This window comes from Eupeodes corollae, chromosome 1 (assembly GCF_945859685.1).
Source record: "Eupeodes corollae chromosome 1, idEupCoro1.1, whole genome shotgun sequence".
In the NCBI taxonomy this organism is placed as follows: domain Eukaryota; kingdom Metazoa; phylum Arthropoda; class Insecta; order Diptera; family Syrphidae; genus Eupeodes; species Eupeodes corollae.
The window spans coordinates 184,911,207-184,928,084 of NC_079147.1; the positions used below are offsets into that span (position 1 = coordinate 184,911,207).

At 33.8% G+C, this 16,878-nt stretch overlaps 3 protein-coding genes and 1 non-coding gene across 8 annotated transcripts in view; 1 reads left to right on the forward strand and 3 right to left on the reverse strand.

Annotated features, from left to right (window-relative positions):
* LOC129953876 (probable serine/threonine-protein kinase DDB_G0286465) overlaps positions 1 to 16,878 on the reverse strand; it is a 386,722-nt gene that overhangs the window by 103,046 nt on the left and 266,798 nt on the right. The window lies entirely within an intron of this gene.
* Positions 3,303 to 5,140, reverse strand: LOC129953877 (uncharacterized). The gene is made up of 2 exons (XM_056067404.1): positions 4,995 to 5,140; positions 3,303 to 4,484 (listed from the first exon to the last, which is right to left on the reverse strand). The coding sequence occupies exons 1-2, from the start codon at positions 5,138 to 5,140 to the stop codon at positions 3,410 to 3,412; spliced, it is 1,221 nt and encodes a 406-aa protein (XP_055923379.1). The 3' UTR covers positions 3,303 to 3,409.
* On the reverse strand, positions 5,148 to 5,986 carry LOC129947670 (zinc finger MYM-type protein 5-like). The gene is made up of 2 exons (XM_056058310.1): positions 5,451 to 5,986; positions 5,148 to 5,151 (listed from the first exon to the last, which is right to left on the reverse strand). The coding sequence occupies exons 1-2, from the start codon at positions 5,984 to 5,986 to the stop codon at positions 5,148 to 5,150; spliced, it is 540 nt and encodes a 179-aa protein (XP_055914285.1).
* On the forward strand, positions 9,907 to 9,979 carry Trnaf-gaa (transfer RNA phenylalanine (anticodon GAA)). Its single transcript has one exon. It is a non-coding gene; the product is annotated as a tRNA-Phe (tRNA).

Below are 16,878 nucleotides of genomic sequence, written 5' to 3' on the forward strand. Positions count from 1 at the left end.
ATATTATATTTTACATAAAACAGGAAAATAATTTACTTAATATTACTCGATTTTAATAGCTTTCATTATTTCTTTTTTAAATACATCTCTAGAACATTCCAAATCTATTACATGAGCATATTTATTAAACATTTTACAAGCTCTAAAAACAGGTTCATTGCTACCATAGTTTGTTGTATGTGTGGGAATAAAGAAAAAATTGTTCACCCTTGGTCTTAAGCATCGAGCTGGGCTGTATGGCCTAAACAACATTAGTAAAGGAGGACAATTTATATGACCCGTTACAATATCTCTCGCAAAAGAAATCAGAAAGTATTCTCTTCCGGCTTCGAGACTCATTAAATCAATGAGAGTACACCGATCTTTATAAGGATTCGATATTTTTCAAAACCGTAGCAAGACATGAAGAATCTGTCGTACAAAATACTTATTACTTAAAGTTCAACATCAGCAAATTTTAGACACTGACCTTTTCGCGTAACCGCAAAACTGAGATTTCTACTTTAGAATGATGAAATAATCCATAACGCCAACTATGCATCAGGTTTTGTTAAAAAATGATCCAAATAATTTTCTAACAATTACGTGACGAGATCGATTTAAATGACTCTTTAGACTTTACATTTTTGTACTTGAATATGCGTCCTAGGTTTAGTTTCCACACATATCATGATGGATGCCTCTATCGTGATCACCTCCATCTGTTAAACCTCAACTCATTACACGAGAGTAGACATACTTTTCATACATTGGCTTCTCTCTGGTTCAGTTGGCTCATCACGGTTTTTTGTCTCTATAACTCGATTTCTTTTAACATTAACACCTGTAACCTCTTGCATTTACCAGCACACAACACTTCCAATGGCTTCAACGATCCTCTGAACCGTATGGTCGGCTGGTCAATTATTATCACTCATAGTGATAAGTTTACATACGTATAAGTTTTACTAAAAGCTATTTGAATAATTTGAAATAACTCAGGTAATTTGCTAACATTGAAAATAATAAGGGACTAAGGATAGACCCTTGTGGTACACCACTTTTTACCGGCATAAATTCTGACATTTCCTTGTAAAATTGAACAATTTGATGGCAGTTTTATTTATGTAAGAACTTTTGGCAAGAAATGTCATGGTTTACAATATAAAAAAGACTTTCGAGACATCAAGCAGTAGAAGTACTATAAAAGTAATTTGTCTCAGTCAATTTCTTTTCTAATTTCTTAACACTTAATTTAGCAGTCAAACAATTTTTGACTAAAAATTGCAAAAAATGAGTATGAAATAAAGTGTTTGTTTTTGATTTACTTTCTCAAACACTTTTGACAACTGTGGTTATATTAAAATTGGTCTAAATATATCTCCTTACGCTGTTTTTGGTTCAGGAACCTTTGCACCCTTAGGCATAATGATTTTCAAAAAAGAAGAGTGCATATAATTCTATGGTATTTTTATTTGATGTTAAAATGTTAAAAAACACATTCTCATCTTGTGATTTAGAGATTTATGTCAATGTTTTAAGGAGCAATATTAACTAATTTCAAACTTTGAGGAAATGATTTTAAGAGTGTATTTGTGTCAATAAAAGTACGGAAGTAAACTTCCTTTTCGGCAGTTAAGATTCAAAGGTTTTGCCGTCATTTCTTAAGATCAAATTTTCCGAGGTTCTTTTTTCAGTACAATTTGTGACTTATCTCATTCAAAAAAACTATTAAAGAAGAACTAAATCCGCCCCTGATCAAACTTGCTCAAAAATCGTGAATGAAAGGGTTGAGTGTATGACAGGCAGGTAAATTAAAACAAAATTACAGCAAACCAAAAACGGAAATTACGACAAGTATAATAATTAATGATTATTGCAACTTTGTTAATAAACGTGGAAAGTGTGGAATGATGTTTTGCCATAGGTAGCAAAAGAAAATATAGCTTTAATATTTTAATTTATAATCGACATGTGGTAATAAGGTGTGAGCTCGTGTCGGTGTATTTAAATATACATAAGCTGTTGATTAATAAAATTACGATAGTTGAAGTTAAAAACAAGAACAAAGTTTTTGACATTCAAAAACTATACTTGTACTGATGATCCAGTCCAATTGTAGTCAACAATATCAAAAACATTTAAATTTAAATTTTAATTCATCAGTTTGGAATGAGGTTGAATTCTACACTGTGTGCTTTTAGTTCCATTTAAGGAATTGACTCATCTGGTTAAACTCATCACTGAAAAGTAAGCTTTTTGTTATAAAAGAGTGCGAGTGTTAATAAAATAAGATAGGATTTAAAATTAAAAACACATTGTTCTTAAAATTTTGAACATTATATTATATTATATATTTAAGTTTTGGACGGATGAAAACTTTGAAAATTACAATTTGGACAGAAGGTTTAAAACTTCTATCACTGTCGGAGAAATCTAAGCAGCGTTTTTGGCGATTGAATATGTGATCGTTCCATAAGATATATTCTGTGATACACATACCAAGTAACAAGTACTGAAAGAAGTGCCACAAGGTTCTCAATTCCCCATTGGACAATGCTGTCCAGATCGGAATTCAATAAGCTGTCCTTAGTTGACCACTCCCGAAGAATAAGGATGTGAATCTAGAAAAGCATCAGCTAAACAGTTTAATGGATTAGAAGTATCAGAGAAGAGCTTTGAAACCATCTAATACAGCTTGTATTAAACAGTTCGAAGGGTAGTTTCTAATCCAAAGAAGAAGAGATTCATTTATATCAAAAGCACATTTTTTCGATAGCAAATTTGTTCCATTGGTCGGTGAGATAAACCATGAGATCACCAATGGAACTATTGCCAAAAACCATATTAATTAAGCTGACAATTAATTAGCGTTTCCATGACGTTAAAAAGAAGGGGCCTGATTGCTTTTGAACCATAGTTGGAGGGGAGGAGGATTCGACATTTTAAGTTACAGCTCGACAAATATTGATTTCCATTCGCTGGGAAAGAGACCTGTAGAGTAGGATAGATGGAAAAACTTACGCATTGGTTTTGCCAGCGTTGAAAAATATCTCTGCAAAAAAATCTGGGGGATACTATCGGGGTGAGCGAATTTGTGTATGCCAAGGTCTTTCAGTACTCTGGCAAATGCACGATTGCGAAAGAAGGTTCGTCCGATAAATCCTTTTGCGCTCTACAGAACAGGATGACTATGACACACTTTGGTAGTGGCAAATTAATAGCAAACTATGCTGCAAACAAAATTGCCTTTAGTATTCGAGATTATATGGGGAGTTCATTATGGACGAGCAGTGCCGGTTTTAGCACTACTAGCGCCCTGGGCGAGAATTCTTCGGCGCCCCCTAACTGCAATTCAATTACATACGAAAAAAGGCAATGTGTACAATGAAATAACTATCTATTTAAAAAAAAACATTTATTTAAAAAACTAATAAAATTTCACTTTTCTAGCCTTTACATCGGCGAACTCTTTTATTAGACATTCGAAGTCCATGTTTTCTGCAATTTCGTTTTCGATTGATAAAGTTGCTAAGTTTGTTAATCTAGATTGAGAGATTGTCGATCGTAGATATGTTTTAATCAGCTTTAGCTTGGAAAAACTTCTTTCTCCACTAGCAACCGTTACAGGTATAGTCAGTAATATTCGAAATGCTATCCATACATTTGGATACAGTTCCTGTAAGTTGCGATCTTTAATAAAATTTAAAACATAAGCAGGGGTAGCCACATTCTGATCAGGCAAAAAAGATTTCAGGCTTATGAGTTCATCACACAACATACAACCATCTATATCTGATTTAGAATTCACAGTTAATTTCAATTGGAGATCACTACAGAGTTTGACAAGGTCGGGTTTTTCAGGAATCTGTTTTATATTGTACAAAAAAGACCAGCAATCCGAGTACTCATTGAACTGTTCAAATCTTTCATTAACTGAAATTAATGTAGCGTCCAAGAGAGAGTTGAAAAATTCTACCTCAAATTTCTTTTCAGGAGAAACAATAGGCTCGTCGCGGGCAGTTTCATCAGCTTGACGCTTAACAAATCGAATTCTTTTTGTGGCCTTAAACACAGGTTCAACTTCCAGTTCTTCAGCCAATTCTTTTGCAGTTGAAATGGCGCTTTTAAAGCCTGTATTTCTATATTCTTCCAAGAAAGTGCAGCATTTTTTCAACATTTCTGTGCATTTACTGAGATCTATATCTGGTGATTGTAGAGATTTACTAACGACGTTAATTTGAAAAAGTATGTCATACCAAACAACCAATGAAACTATGAAACTGAAATCTTTTAACTGTTCAGCTAGAGTAGTAGCCTCATGAGAGACTTGAACATCAGTTTTCTGAGTTTCAATTGCCAAAGTAATTAAAGCGTCATGGATGGCACTAATTTGATAACGAACTGCTTTGACACTGCTTATTCTTGCTTCCCAACGTGTGTCACTGAGCTTTTTTAGAGTATATAATCCCAGGCTATCGGTTAGAATTTTCCATCGATGAACAGAAGCTGAAAACAATGTGAACAACCTCTGAAGTACCCCAAACAAAGTCACTGATTTTACGGAAGACTTAGCGGCATCGCATAGTACGAGATTGTAGCTATGACAGCCACAAGGTACATAAACAGCTAAGGGATTTATGTCTAGAATTCTCCTTTGAACACCAACATTTTTCCCTTTCATATTCGCCCCGTTGTCATAACCCTGACCCCTGCAGTCGTTCAATTCAAGTCCGTGTTTATTTAAAATATCAATAATAACTTCAGTTAGTTTTTCACCAGTCGACTGATTTACAGGCAAAAATTCTACAAAATGCTCTTTTACTGATATTTTATCGTCATTTGATGATATATCAACAAATCGTATTGTCAGTGAAAGTTGTTCTACGTGACTAATGTCCGGTGTACAGTCAGCTATAATAGAATAATATTTTGATTTCTTTGCGCGTGATATGATTTCTGACTTCACTTTTTTACCCATCAGCTCTATTAATTCATTTTGAATGTCTTTTCCGCAGTAGTGGTCTGCAATATCACCCTTCATAGCTAATCGCAAGTGCTCCTGCATAACTGGATCAAATTTAGCTAGTAATTGTACTAAGCCCAAAAACTTTCCGTTATTTGGCGTATATAATTTGTCAGAATTACCTCTGAACGCCATATTGTTTTCAGCTAAATAAAGTGTAATATGCATCAATCTAGATAAAACATTATTCCATCTTGTAGTTTCCTTTTTAATCAAATATTGCTCTTGGCAATCTATTGTTTTGCCTATTTTTAAACGTAGTTCAGTTTCAATCCATGAAAGGTAAAACTTCTTATGTGAAGTGCTATTCTCGTGAGTTTTTAACATTTCAGACAAGTGTTTCCAGTCGTTATATCCTTCAGATACTAAACTCGACGTTGAGCTACTATCAAACAGCCGGCAACAAAAACAATAAACTCGATCCTTGGAAATGGAGTATACTAACCAACGACGCTGAATTGTCTCACTGTTTGCTAGTTTTTTTATGAAATGAGAATTAGAAAAATGTCGCCCTGTATCATTTTTCGGATAATCATCACAGTGAGTTTGCAGTGGGCCGGTATTTATAATATAATCAATTATTTTGCTATTTCGAATAGGTGGCCAAGTAGCTGGATCCGCTATATTCGGGACAACAGTATCAACATCATCTAATACATGTATTTGTTGTACATCAATAACAGATTCTTGAGCAGCATCTGTAATCGTAGCACAACTTGCTCCCTCACTTCGGGATTTTTCATCCACAATCTCTTGAGTAGCTATTCCATCGGACTTGCCAGACAGAGGCTCCACTGCCGATGCATTCGTTTGTATTGCAGATGTAGATGCCACATTCAACTCTTGATTTTTTGTTCTGATATATTTATCTATATTCATAAACTTCTTTGTTTTTTGAAATTCCTTTTCTTTTTCCGCTTTCCGTTTCCTATATTCTGACCCAGATGGTTTTCTTTTGATAAAATCACCCTGTTCAGACATTTTGTACCTTCTAGTTGTAATAAATAAAATCTGCAACAAATTAAATCTGTATCAATCGAATATCGAAACATTTATAAAAATGAATTGATTGCAATAAAACTTCGTTACAACGCTATTGACGTTCCAGAGATTATGCTGCCCAAACGTATAAACATATAAACAAATTTTATAAATATTAATAGATATCAGAGACCGAAAAACATAGTATTTATTTATTTACATTGCACGTCTCAAAGTTACAACAATTACACAAAGTTATATAAAACAATTATGTGACACCCTGTTAGGGTGTTACAAAGATAGAGAGCCTGGAGCCAATTTCAATAATTAACCTGTTATTTTAACATCTTATATACTTTAAGTATTAGGGAGTGTGTAGTATAGATAGTAAAAATAAATTTGTACTTACTTATTGATGTGATCCGTCAAAAATTAAACACCTACTTATACACTATTTATTTGTCTACTTTTTAAATAGGCAAAACTAATGTCACTCTGTAGTTGGAACAAGAGCATCGTAACGTAGCGTTAAACGTTTGATTACTGTGTTTGTTTGTTTTAAAACAATCGAATAATTATTTTAAGAGCGTCCACTTATGTCAAGCAAGAAGATGATTGTGTTCTGTTTCGTCAAAAATTAAAAACAGATAGATCCCGGGGAATCCCCGACCATAGAAAAACACATTGTTTCTGTTACCGCGTTTACAAGGAGAATTGAATCCGAATTGAATCAGGATTTAACGCCGTATAGACCTGGATCGGATCGAAATAGGATTACTCGATCCAATCCCACTGAAAGAGGTGAATCGAATCGAAAATTTGTTTGTAAACCTGAATCGGGGAATCGAGTTATTGGTGTGTGAGGTTTTGCTTGTGTGCGTGCGATGAGTTTTTTTCCCTCTTGTTTGTTCTAAGCTGAATTTAATTTGGCGCGCGTCTTTGTGTTGAGAGCATTTTTATAAAATGTGAAATTTATTTGAAAGTTATTCACGTAGCAGTACGCACACAAATAAAACCCAAATGTCATTTCGATTCCATTTGAATTCGATTCCTCGATTCAGTGCCACCATATACCTGGATCGAAATCTCAATTCGATTCGATTCGATTCCTCGATCTCCTCTTGTAACCAGGGTATGTATGTTTGGGAAGTCGGGGATTCCCGAGAAATTAAACCGATTGAACACAACGTTCTAGTGCTGCCAACTTACAATTTTTACCTAAATTTTGGGAAAATTACAAGTAAGTAGGCTGGGTCGGCGAAAAAAGACAAGAAACTATATAATATTTTTTGTCGTTAAGTTAAATGACTGTTACCATGTATTAAAAAAAAATAACTCTAATAGTAAACCTCTGCTTTAATATGGGAAATAATCGATAGGTGTAGTTAAATACGGAAAAACTCGAATTATTGTTATGCTATAAAATAATATGCTGTTCTGTTTTACCATAATATTTTTCATGTTGAGTTTCCTTTCAATTCATGCTGACAGTGAGGCAACTTGAAAACAAAAAAAATCCCTCACGGTTCTTGTCTTTTTTTGACCTAGTGGGCCTTGCTCAATGAGCGAGGGAACAATAAGGGGGTGCCTGTGGAAAATTATAAAGAATCAGATAGAGGCGCCGGACGAAAATGGGCGCCGCTGCCTGCGGCGCCCCTTTTGATCCGGCGCCCCTGGGCGGTCGCCCAACCGCGCCCTACCCTAACGCCGGTACTGTGGACGAGAGTTGGGACCTTGGATGGTTTGGTGTTTCGTAAGTTTTTTTTACAAATGACCAGAAATTGTTCCCACATTTGGGAAATTGTAGCATTTTGTGCTTTAATTTCTGGTCGTGTAAAAATTTGGTTCGTCAAATATGTTCAATGAAGGTCTTTTTAGATTGTTTGAAATGTATTCCAGATTTCCTCAGTGGGTCGGCTTTATAAATGCGGAAACTTATATGTTTGATCCTAATAACCTCTTTACAGCTCGTTTAATAGATTTTACCCTATTCGGGAAACAATTTCTCATTCCAAAAGAATTATGGTTGTTACCATATCTGCGCTGGAACTCACGTGACTATCGAGGAAGCATAGTGACCAGTTAAAGTTCCTAAAGAATTCATTGAGACCGTCCTAGTTGCCTTTCCCATATCGCCAGGCGGTTCTCATAGGAGTTTTTTCTTTAACTGTACTGTCTAAATTGTCTGTAGATTAATTTTTATTTAAAATCATACACAGATTTTTAACAAATTGTTTTTTTTTTTTTTAACACTCAAAATATTTAATGTAGATGCATGCATAATCAGCCTAATCGATCTGCCAATTTAATTAATGTGATTAAATCTATATTTTTTCGCATAACTAGACACACATTGATCAATCACCTTTTAGGATTTATTTTATTCCGACCTTCGTCAATATTTCACGACATAAACAAGACATTATGCACTACAAAATGTGACGATAAATTACTTGTTTAGTTAAACAAAATTAATGTTGTAAAAGCCTGAAGCCAAAAACCAAAACCGATTTGTGTCCCTCATATTATGAACTTATCTAAGCATACCTAATTTTCAAAATAAAAATAACACTTTTAATAAATGAGCCATAAAATATTTTAAATTGATGAATTAAATTGAAAGAAATAAAAATAAATACAAACAGTAACGCACGACTAAGTTAATCTGATGTTTTCTTGATGATAATGATGATGGTGACTCAAGTTTGAGATGATGGAGACATTTGATGGGAGATGAGAAAAAATAAATAACATATATTTCCATAGAACACAACCCTTTGAGCTTAACTCAAACTCAATCTATTAACATAATTTATTTGATGTTTTATTTTCGATATATGTAAATTTATTTTTTTAAATTGAATTGTTCAGATATTTAGTTATAGTTTTAAGACCAGACCAGATCAGTGTTAGGCAACGTTAAACAGATTTGTGTTTTTATACGTCCTTATTATTATTTCACATTTTTAGAGCTTTTTTTTGGAACTAAGTCTTCAATTTGTTGTTTGTTCGATATTCTATAGAGCCTTAAGTCATATGCTCTTGAGCTCATGGAAAATAAATCAATTTTCAAAACTATGATCCTATGAATGATGATATTGCTTCTTTTCAGAAAAATACTATTAAAATAAAGAAAGAAGTTGAATTAAATAAAACCTTAAATAATTCCATAAAACAACGATAACATTAAAACACAAAAAAGGAAAGAAGGAAGTTATCAATACCTATAAGTAACATTTTGACAAAACAGGACCACCAAACAATCAACGAAGAGAAAAAGCTGGATTTAGAGAAGAATTCTCAACAACAAACCACTTACAGACTGACAGCTAAAAGAAAAATGCAACGAATTTAGACTATCCGTATATTTTCTATTTATTGATTGTAGTGAAGCCTTTTACTCCGTTGAAAACGAAATGATATGGTCTTCCCTAAAATATCAAATCATAAACTTAAATATAGAAAGAATAAAGACGATTAAAAATATATACAAAAAGTTTAATATAACAAGCGTTTAATATAACAGTGGAAAAGGTTATAAATGTATCTTCATCATCAAAACCAAATCTTTTGCGTAAGTCAATGCCAACATTTAAACTTTATAATAAAAAAATATCATACAAACAAATCTCTACGTGTTTTAAAAAAATAAATCTTATCTTAAATATTCTCAACTTTTGATAAAATTAAAGCAAAAAAACCAATGGTTTTTACAGCATAACAAAATCCTTCCAAAAATGTTAAATTAAACCGACTTTAACTATTGAAGTTCTTCATGAAAAATATTGTTATTGCATTAAATATTTATTATTTTTAAGCAACAAAAGTGGAAGCTCCAAGTCATGTTTTTTTTTTTTTTGGTGGAGAAATAAAAAGATACAAAATTATATGCTCCCCTATGGAGGCTCCAAGCTCCATCTGCCGAAATAGCTCAGTTGGGAGAGCGTTAGACTGAAGATCTAAATGTCCCCGGTTCAATCCCGGGTTTCGGCATTGACGTGAATTATTTTTATATTTTTTTTCCAAAACATTAAGTGCTGTCAACATCGCCAAAGCAAAAGCGGCGTTCGGTATGTTGTCGAAAATTTGGAGGAATAACTCTATCAGCTTAAGAGCAAAGCTACGACTCTTTCGCATAAATGTCGAATCTGTGCTTCTTTAGGGGTGCAGCACTTGAAAGGTTACTTCAGTCATTACAAGAAAGCTGCAATCCTTCGTGATTAGATGTCTTTGTAACTTCCTAAGGATTTTCTGGCCAAACCATATATCAAATGACGCAGGAGAGTCGAGGCAGAATCAGCGTCATTAGACACAAGTTGGAAGGAGCTGAAACACATCTCCGGAAACTGTACACGTTGGCGGGTAGGCGTAGTAGGGGCTCTATGCCCCTTGAGGAGTTCCCAACGAACTTAACAGGTCTGAAGACCTAAGTAAGTAGTAAGTTTGTTCTTCTTCTTGTGGTAATTTAATTTGCTGGTCCCAGCGGTAACGCTCACAATTTTCGTCTTTGTTTATGTTTTGCCAAAGTTTCATCTCTTGTTTGTTAAGAATTTTATTTTCGATTCGATTACATGGCGGGATCTGAAAGGGTGGGTTGGCTTGATTAAGGTCAAGTTGTATACCTATTCTTGCCAATTTATCAGCTTGCACTTCATACTAAATTGGCATACCCTTGGCTTTTCGCTGAAGAAAGTCACAAGCTTCGATTTAATTTCGGTGAAAGAAATTGCTAATATTTTGCAGTTTGGCGGCCCATGAAAAAGGTAATATAAGCTTGTTGTATGATTTGTCTACTATCTTTTGTCATAAACAAACCCTCAGTTAAAAAAAAAAAAATGGCTTCTGCTACCGACGAGCGACGCACGGTTCAAAGGTTAAAGGTTTGTTGATTAGCCAATCCTCTCTACTGGGAAAAGTAATTGTAAATGGATTGCAGAAGTTAACGGTGTATTTCTGTAGAATTTACACCAATGGCGCTGAATTTCCTGTAATCACTTTGCCGAAGTGCGCCAATTGCTAAATTCTTCTTGTTAAAAGAGCATAATTCACAATACAATCAATTAATAGATTTATTTAGAAAAAAAAAACATTTAATTTGTTTTATAATGTGCGCGCACTAAAGGGGTTTCTAATACCCTTATAATGATTAGACACAGTACTAGCAAATAGGAAAGGAGGATAGGAATAGAAAGGACAAACCGATGAACATTGGTTTTGAATGTCTTCAAATTGTAATGATTGGGAAATATTGAGCGTTCCACATTCGTGTAGTGCAGCTAAAGAAACAATCTCTGTACTTTACAGTACTTTACAGTACCCTTGGGCTCAAGGGTAAATTGATGGGCATTTCTAGCAGTACAGGCATAAGGGTTCATTTTTTTAAGGCATGGAAAGCAACTGGCTATTTCCTTAGAGCATTGTTTATAAACATAACGATAAAAGAATGATAAACATGAGACCTTACGGTGGTGTTCAAGAGAAGCAAATCTCTCGGTAAGAGAACGATCTCTCATTTTTAGAGCTTTTTTTCAATTCAAAAAAAGATTTGTAAATTATAGCCGGATCAGAAGGGTTAAGAACTTTTTGTAACGTCGGAGATAGCCTTAACACTTAGCAGCATTTTTGGCGATGTCAAATATGTGATAACTCTGACAGTTGTTCAGTCTCCTCGATGCAAGTACCACTCATGGAAAATGGAATTGGGGAGGGTTACGCTTTTGCGACAGTAGACATCATTGAGGCTTCGAAGCATTCAATTCTACACGGTTTTTGATTCCATATTGAACAATGCTGTCAAGATCAGAATTTAATGAGCTTATCAGTCCACATCCGAAGAACAAGGATGAGAATCATGTGAAATGTATATCGATGGTTCACTCGGGCGTATACTCATTTTTTTTTTACAAATTTATGTATGCAGACCCAAAATGATCTTTAAAAGTAGTTAGGTACCAGAACTCAATTAGACTAGACAAATATTTATACATAAAAATAAAAATTTAAATATTTCAATAAACATCACAGAAAAGGACACAAAATAAAAATTTATAAGAAAAGACTTATCTCTCTATTCCGATTGGTTGACGCTTTTATTATCATAATTGAATATCCTTTTTATTCCAAAATTGGCCTCCTGATATATACATACATGTGTGTATATGAAAGCAATAGGCAATGTTGAGAGAAATAAGAAGTCGAAGAAAGGATAAAGTATTATAGAATTCGTTTGGAATTTTTCAAATAAATTCAGTTTTTTTTCCATTAGGGTTAAAAGATCAAACAATGGAAACAAAAATAAGAAGAGGAATGTTGCAATCTTTGAATGAAAAGACTTGCTTTTTTCGCCATCAATATTCAACATACATATATAGACACAGACAGAAATAAATTTTTGCTACAATATTGTACAACACAAGTTCTCTTCTTTTCAATATCAATTTGGTTTCATTATTCCGAGGCACCAAAAAGGAAATTGAGATCTAATAAATTCAGGACAATAGAAGCGTTCAATTATACACACAGCTAAATAATAAAAAAAGGATAATAGCACAAAGCTATATTTGCTGTCGTATTTCTGATACATAGTTTATGGACTATGGCAAGGCTATAAGGTATATGGGAGGCTCAAAGGCATAGTATTATAGAAGAGTTTTTCATTTCATGGAAATTCAATTCTTTCGTCTTCGTCTTGTTCGCTTCAGGGAACATTTTGTTTTTATTATTTGTAAGGATTCGATACCAGCCATCAGGCAGCCTTGTGTCTGAAGGTAGGAATAGATTAAAAGAAAGGTTTGAAAGTTTATAATATATTCTAATGATGAGATTGAATGGGAGTTAATTTATGTGTTTGAATTGCCAACAATTTGGAAGATGACTTTTGTTTCAAGTGTTTTGTGTATTTGTATTCTTTAAATAAGGATTTTCTTATGAAAACAAATTTGAACAAATCTTATTCGATTTCATGTTTCCTTTGACTTTTCTTTTTAAATATTTCTTTAAAAGGTCTTTTTATTCTTTACTGAATAATGAAAACATCACATAGTGGATGAACCCATGTCTGTTAATGCCTGTCAGGAGTTGTTTTTGATCATATAAAGAAGACTTAAACCTATGCTTCTGACAAAGGCTGGAAGAAAATAAAAAGAAAAAGTCATCACACACACATTATTTAAAGAATATTTAAACCCTTTTCATCTGATTTGACAATACATGTACAGGGTACACTTACTATAACAGAAACCAAAAACTTTAAAAATTATAGAAAGTCAATAAAGTCGCCCTTATATTTCTTGTTTTTTTACATAGTTTTTTTTTTCAGAAACGAAATTTGGTAAGTTTCAAAATTGTTTTATTTTTAAAATTTTTTCTTTTGAGAAATCTTAAATTTAATGCTTATTTCAATTTTTAATACTGATGTCTAATCTGATTTATGTTAGCTCAAATTTTGAAAGTACCCGTTTTTAACATTACTTTTAAATAAAACAGGTTATCCTCTTTGCGGTTGGTTTTCAACTAAAAAATGTATATTTAAAATAAAAATGCCTGGCAAATCTTAATATCCAGCTATTTTAATCACGTTTTCGAATATTGTAATGCATTCAAATTATTTGTATGCAGAATATAAACTACTTCCTAGAAATAAAGCAACAGATTTAAAGAATTTTTTTTAAATTAATATTTTCAGTTTTTTGTTGTTGTTATTTTTTTCAATATTTTGTTGAAACTCCTTTTGCTCCAATAAGAGCCTGAATTCTGCGCCGCGTAGATACGTGGAATATGTGCTTGAAAAATTGGACTGCGATTTTTCGAACACAATTTTCTTCAGCGACGAAGCACATTTCTCACGCGGTCGGTATGTTAAGAAACGAAATTGTTGTAATTGCGGTTCTGAGAATCCTCAAGCTTTTTTTTTTTAAAGAGGCTATTACATTCACAAAACGTCACTGTTTAGTGCGCTTTTTGACCCGGCGGTGTTGCAAAAAAAATTCATTGGATTAAAAGTTGAATGACAGGAGATTATTTATAAAAATGAAAAACAAGGGTCAGGGACAAAATGGAGCCCTTGGGCGCACTGGCATTTATATTAAGACTTCCAACCGTCCAAAAGAATTTGTATTTAAAGGTTCGAAAGAAAGTTTCTAATCCAACGATGAAGGAATTCGTCGATACCAAAAACATGAATTTTCGAGTTAGAGAGCAAGATGCCAAACTTTATCAAATACCTTAAAAACGTCAAGTGCAATAAGCTTACTTTCTTCAATATGGTGTAAAGATGTGTTTCACTGCTCGGTGAGATGAACTATGAGATCACCAGCGGAAATATTGCAACGAAAGCCATTCTGCCGGTCATGAAGAAGCTGGCGTTTCTCAAGATACTTCTCAAGCTGATAACTTATCAGCGTTTCCATGACCTTAAAAAAAAGGGACGTTAGTGCTATCGTCAAAAATTTCTGGGAAGAGAAGATTCGACTTTTTTGGGATTGGCTGAACAAATGCAGTTTTCCAATTATCCGGAACGAGTCCATAAGAATAGGATAGATGGAAAAGCTTACGCTGTGGTTTACCGAGCGTAGAAGAACACCTTTTCAGAATAATAACGGGGAAACCATCCGGACCAGCGGATTTATGAATTTTGAGATCTTTTAGAACTCTCGCCACAGTTTGACTACGAAAATAAGATTGGTCCCATAGTCTCATTTACGTATTCAAGGACTGGGGGAGCCAATTCACTATCAGGTAAAGTAGGATTTACGGCGAACTGCCTAGCAAACAAGTAAACTTTATCAATAGAGCTAACTAAAGGAATGTCATTGACAACAAGCGTAGGAACCGATGAAGAATTATTTTTTGTTTTTTACGAATGACAAAAAATTCTTCCTACCTTCGGGATATTGCAGTATTTTTTTCCGTAGTTTTTGGTCATGCAAACATTTGGTCTTATGGGTGTTGCAGGACTTCCTGGTTTAATAAAACCTTTCCAGGTATTCCTCAGTTGGGTTGGATCTAAAACATCAGAAGCTGACCTTTTTCTTCTAGTTAACCTCAAACAATGATTTAGCCTTGGGTTTACTACTTTTAACATTATTGGGGATAAAGGTTTCTATTTCCAAACGAATCATGCTAGTAATCATATCTGCACTTGAGTTTACGTCATTACCGACTCGGATATATGACTTTTTAAAACTATATCCACTGGGCATTGAAATTCAGTCACTATCAGCAGAAAGTTGTACAAGCTACTTGATCTTTTAGAAATGATAAGTTCTCTAACAGATTTCGATTTTTTTTTATTGCATTCCTTCCAAGCCCTGAAATTTCATTTCAGATAAACTCAAAGGGTTTAAAATCAAGAAATGATTATAAGATAGACCCGAAATAAAAAGCAAATGCATTTAAAAAGCACTTATACGATTCTCTAATTTAAAATCCACCCTGGCATAATGCATTTTCCTTTTAAAACAACCACAAAACAAACCTTGTTAAAGTCTAATGTCTACATACGTAACCTACCAACCCCCCTTAAAATAAACCTATAAATGTGCAAACTTTTTTCTCTTGTGTGAAGAGACAGGAGAAAAATACCTATATTCATATCAACCTCGTTTTCTACATATATAAAAACGAAAATATACAAAAATTTATTGCCTCGTTCTGACCAAAATTAGATGCAGGTCCATGCCAATTTCTCGCTTCATAGCTTCCAGACCATAAATTCCATTTAGTTGTGTTTTGTTGTAGGTATATTTTCTTGTTTTTTGCTGATTTGTTTTTATATGGTTGGCCATGACTGTTAATTTCCCTAAACGAATTTCCAACTTGCTTTTATTTCTATTTTTATTTAATATCGTCCTGAAATGGGCCTTTTTTACACACACAAATTTAATCATTTTGCGGTACAGATTAAGCAAATTATATCCTTTTTTCACTTAAATTGTGGGTTTTTGAAAGTCGATTTTTGGTCGATTATTAAATTAAATTTTTTTTTCTCTATCTATCACACTATGGAAGATAACAATAAACAAAGAAACAATAAACACCGCAATACACTGCCACCATCCCAAGGGCGCCGCCCCCGCCGCACCAACCACACCGTTTAGAGAGATGTTTCCTTTTAGCTTGTTTTTGGTTTAAGTCTGAGTCTTGATGTTGATTAATGATTCAAAAATCCCATTTTCATTATTAACTAACTTGGTCTTTATTTTATGATTCCTTCTTCCGTTTCTTGTTCGTTATTTTAATTGTTAATCCTGTGAAATGTGTTGCGTCTTCTTTTCTCCTCCCCTTTCAATATAAATCAAGGAAGGATGATAACTTTTCTGCCACATAGGTTCCTTGAAGATATCCTCCAACGAAACTCAAACTCAAATACAAACACAATAAGGCAGGTGAAAAATCCATTAATATAAATTCTCTATGTGCTGTACACGTTGTTTATCCGTTTTGCCTTGAATAAATTCTTTTTTCAAAATTTTGTTTGTAAAAGGGATTCTAAAATTCTTGATAGCAGACAAGTAAAAAGGAGATTCGAGCATCAGGATCATGATGATGAAGACGACGACGTCGTCGTCAAGGACACAACGACAACAATGATGACGATTTTTCCCCTCGATTCACCTCAATTTAATAGTAATCGATTTTTATTATACCATCCTTCTTATTTTATATGTGTAGGTATGTGATATATATGTATGTTTTTGGCAGTGTACTACCAGGCCCAGGATAGTCGTAAAAACGGAGGAGGTAATTTAAAGAGAGAGAGAGAGAGAGAGAGAGAGAGAGAGAGAGAGAGAGTAAAAGAGTCGCAAGTTGGGGAGTGTGAAAGATAACATTTGGAAACAAATATGAAAGAGGAGTTTATTTTTGTGTTGGTAGGGGCGGACGGTGTGGAAGAA

What these genes read in the sequence shown, in the direction of transcription:
- LOC129953877 (XM_056067404.1), bottom strand. Translation starts at nt 5,140, where the DNA reads ATGGCGTTCAGAGGTAATTCTGACAAATTATATACGCCAAATAACGGA. An exon ending in GATATTGCAGACCACTACTG is followed by an intron (nt 4,485 to 4,994) that starts CGGAAAAGACAT and finishes GTTTTCAGCTTC; the next exon opens with TGTTCATCGATGGAAAATTC.
- LOC129947670 (XM_056058310.1), bottom strand. Translation starts at nt 5,986, where the DNA reads ATGTCTGAACAGGGTGATTTTATCAAAAGAAAACCATCTGGGTCAGAA.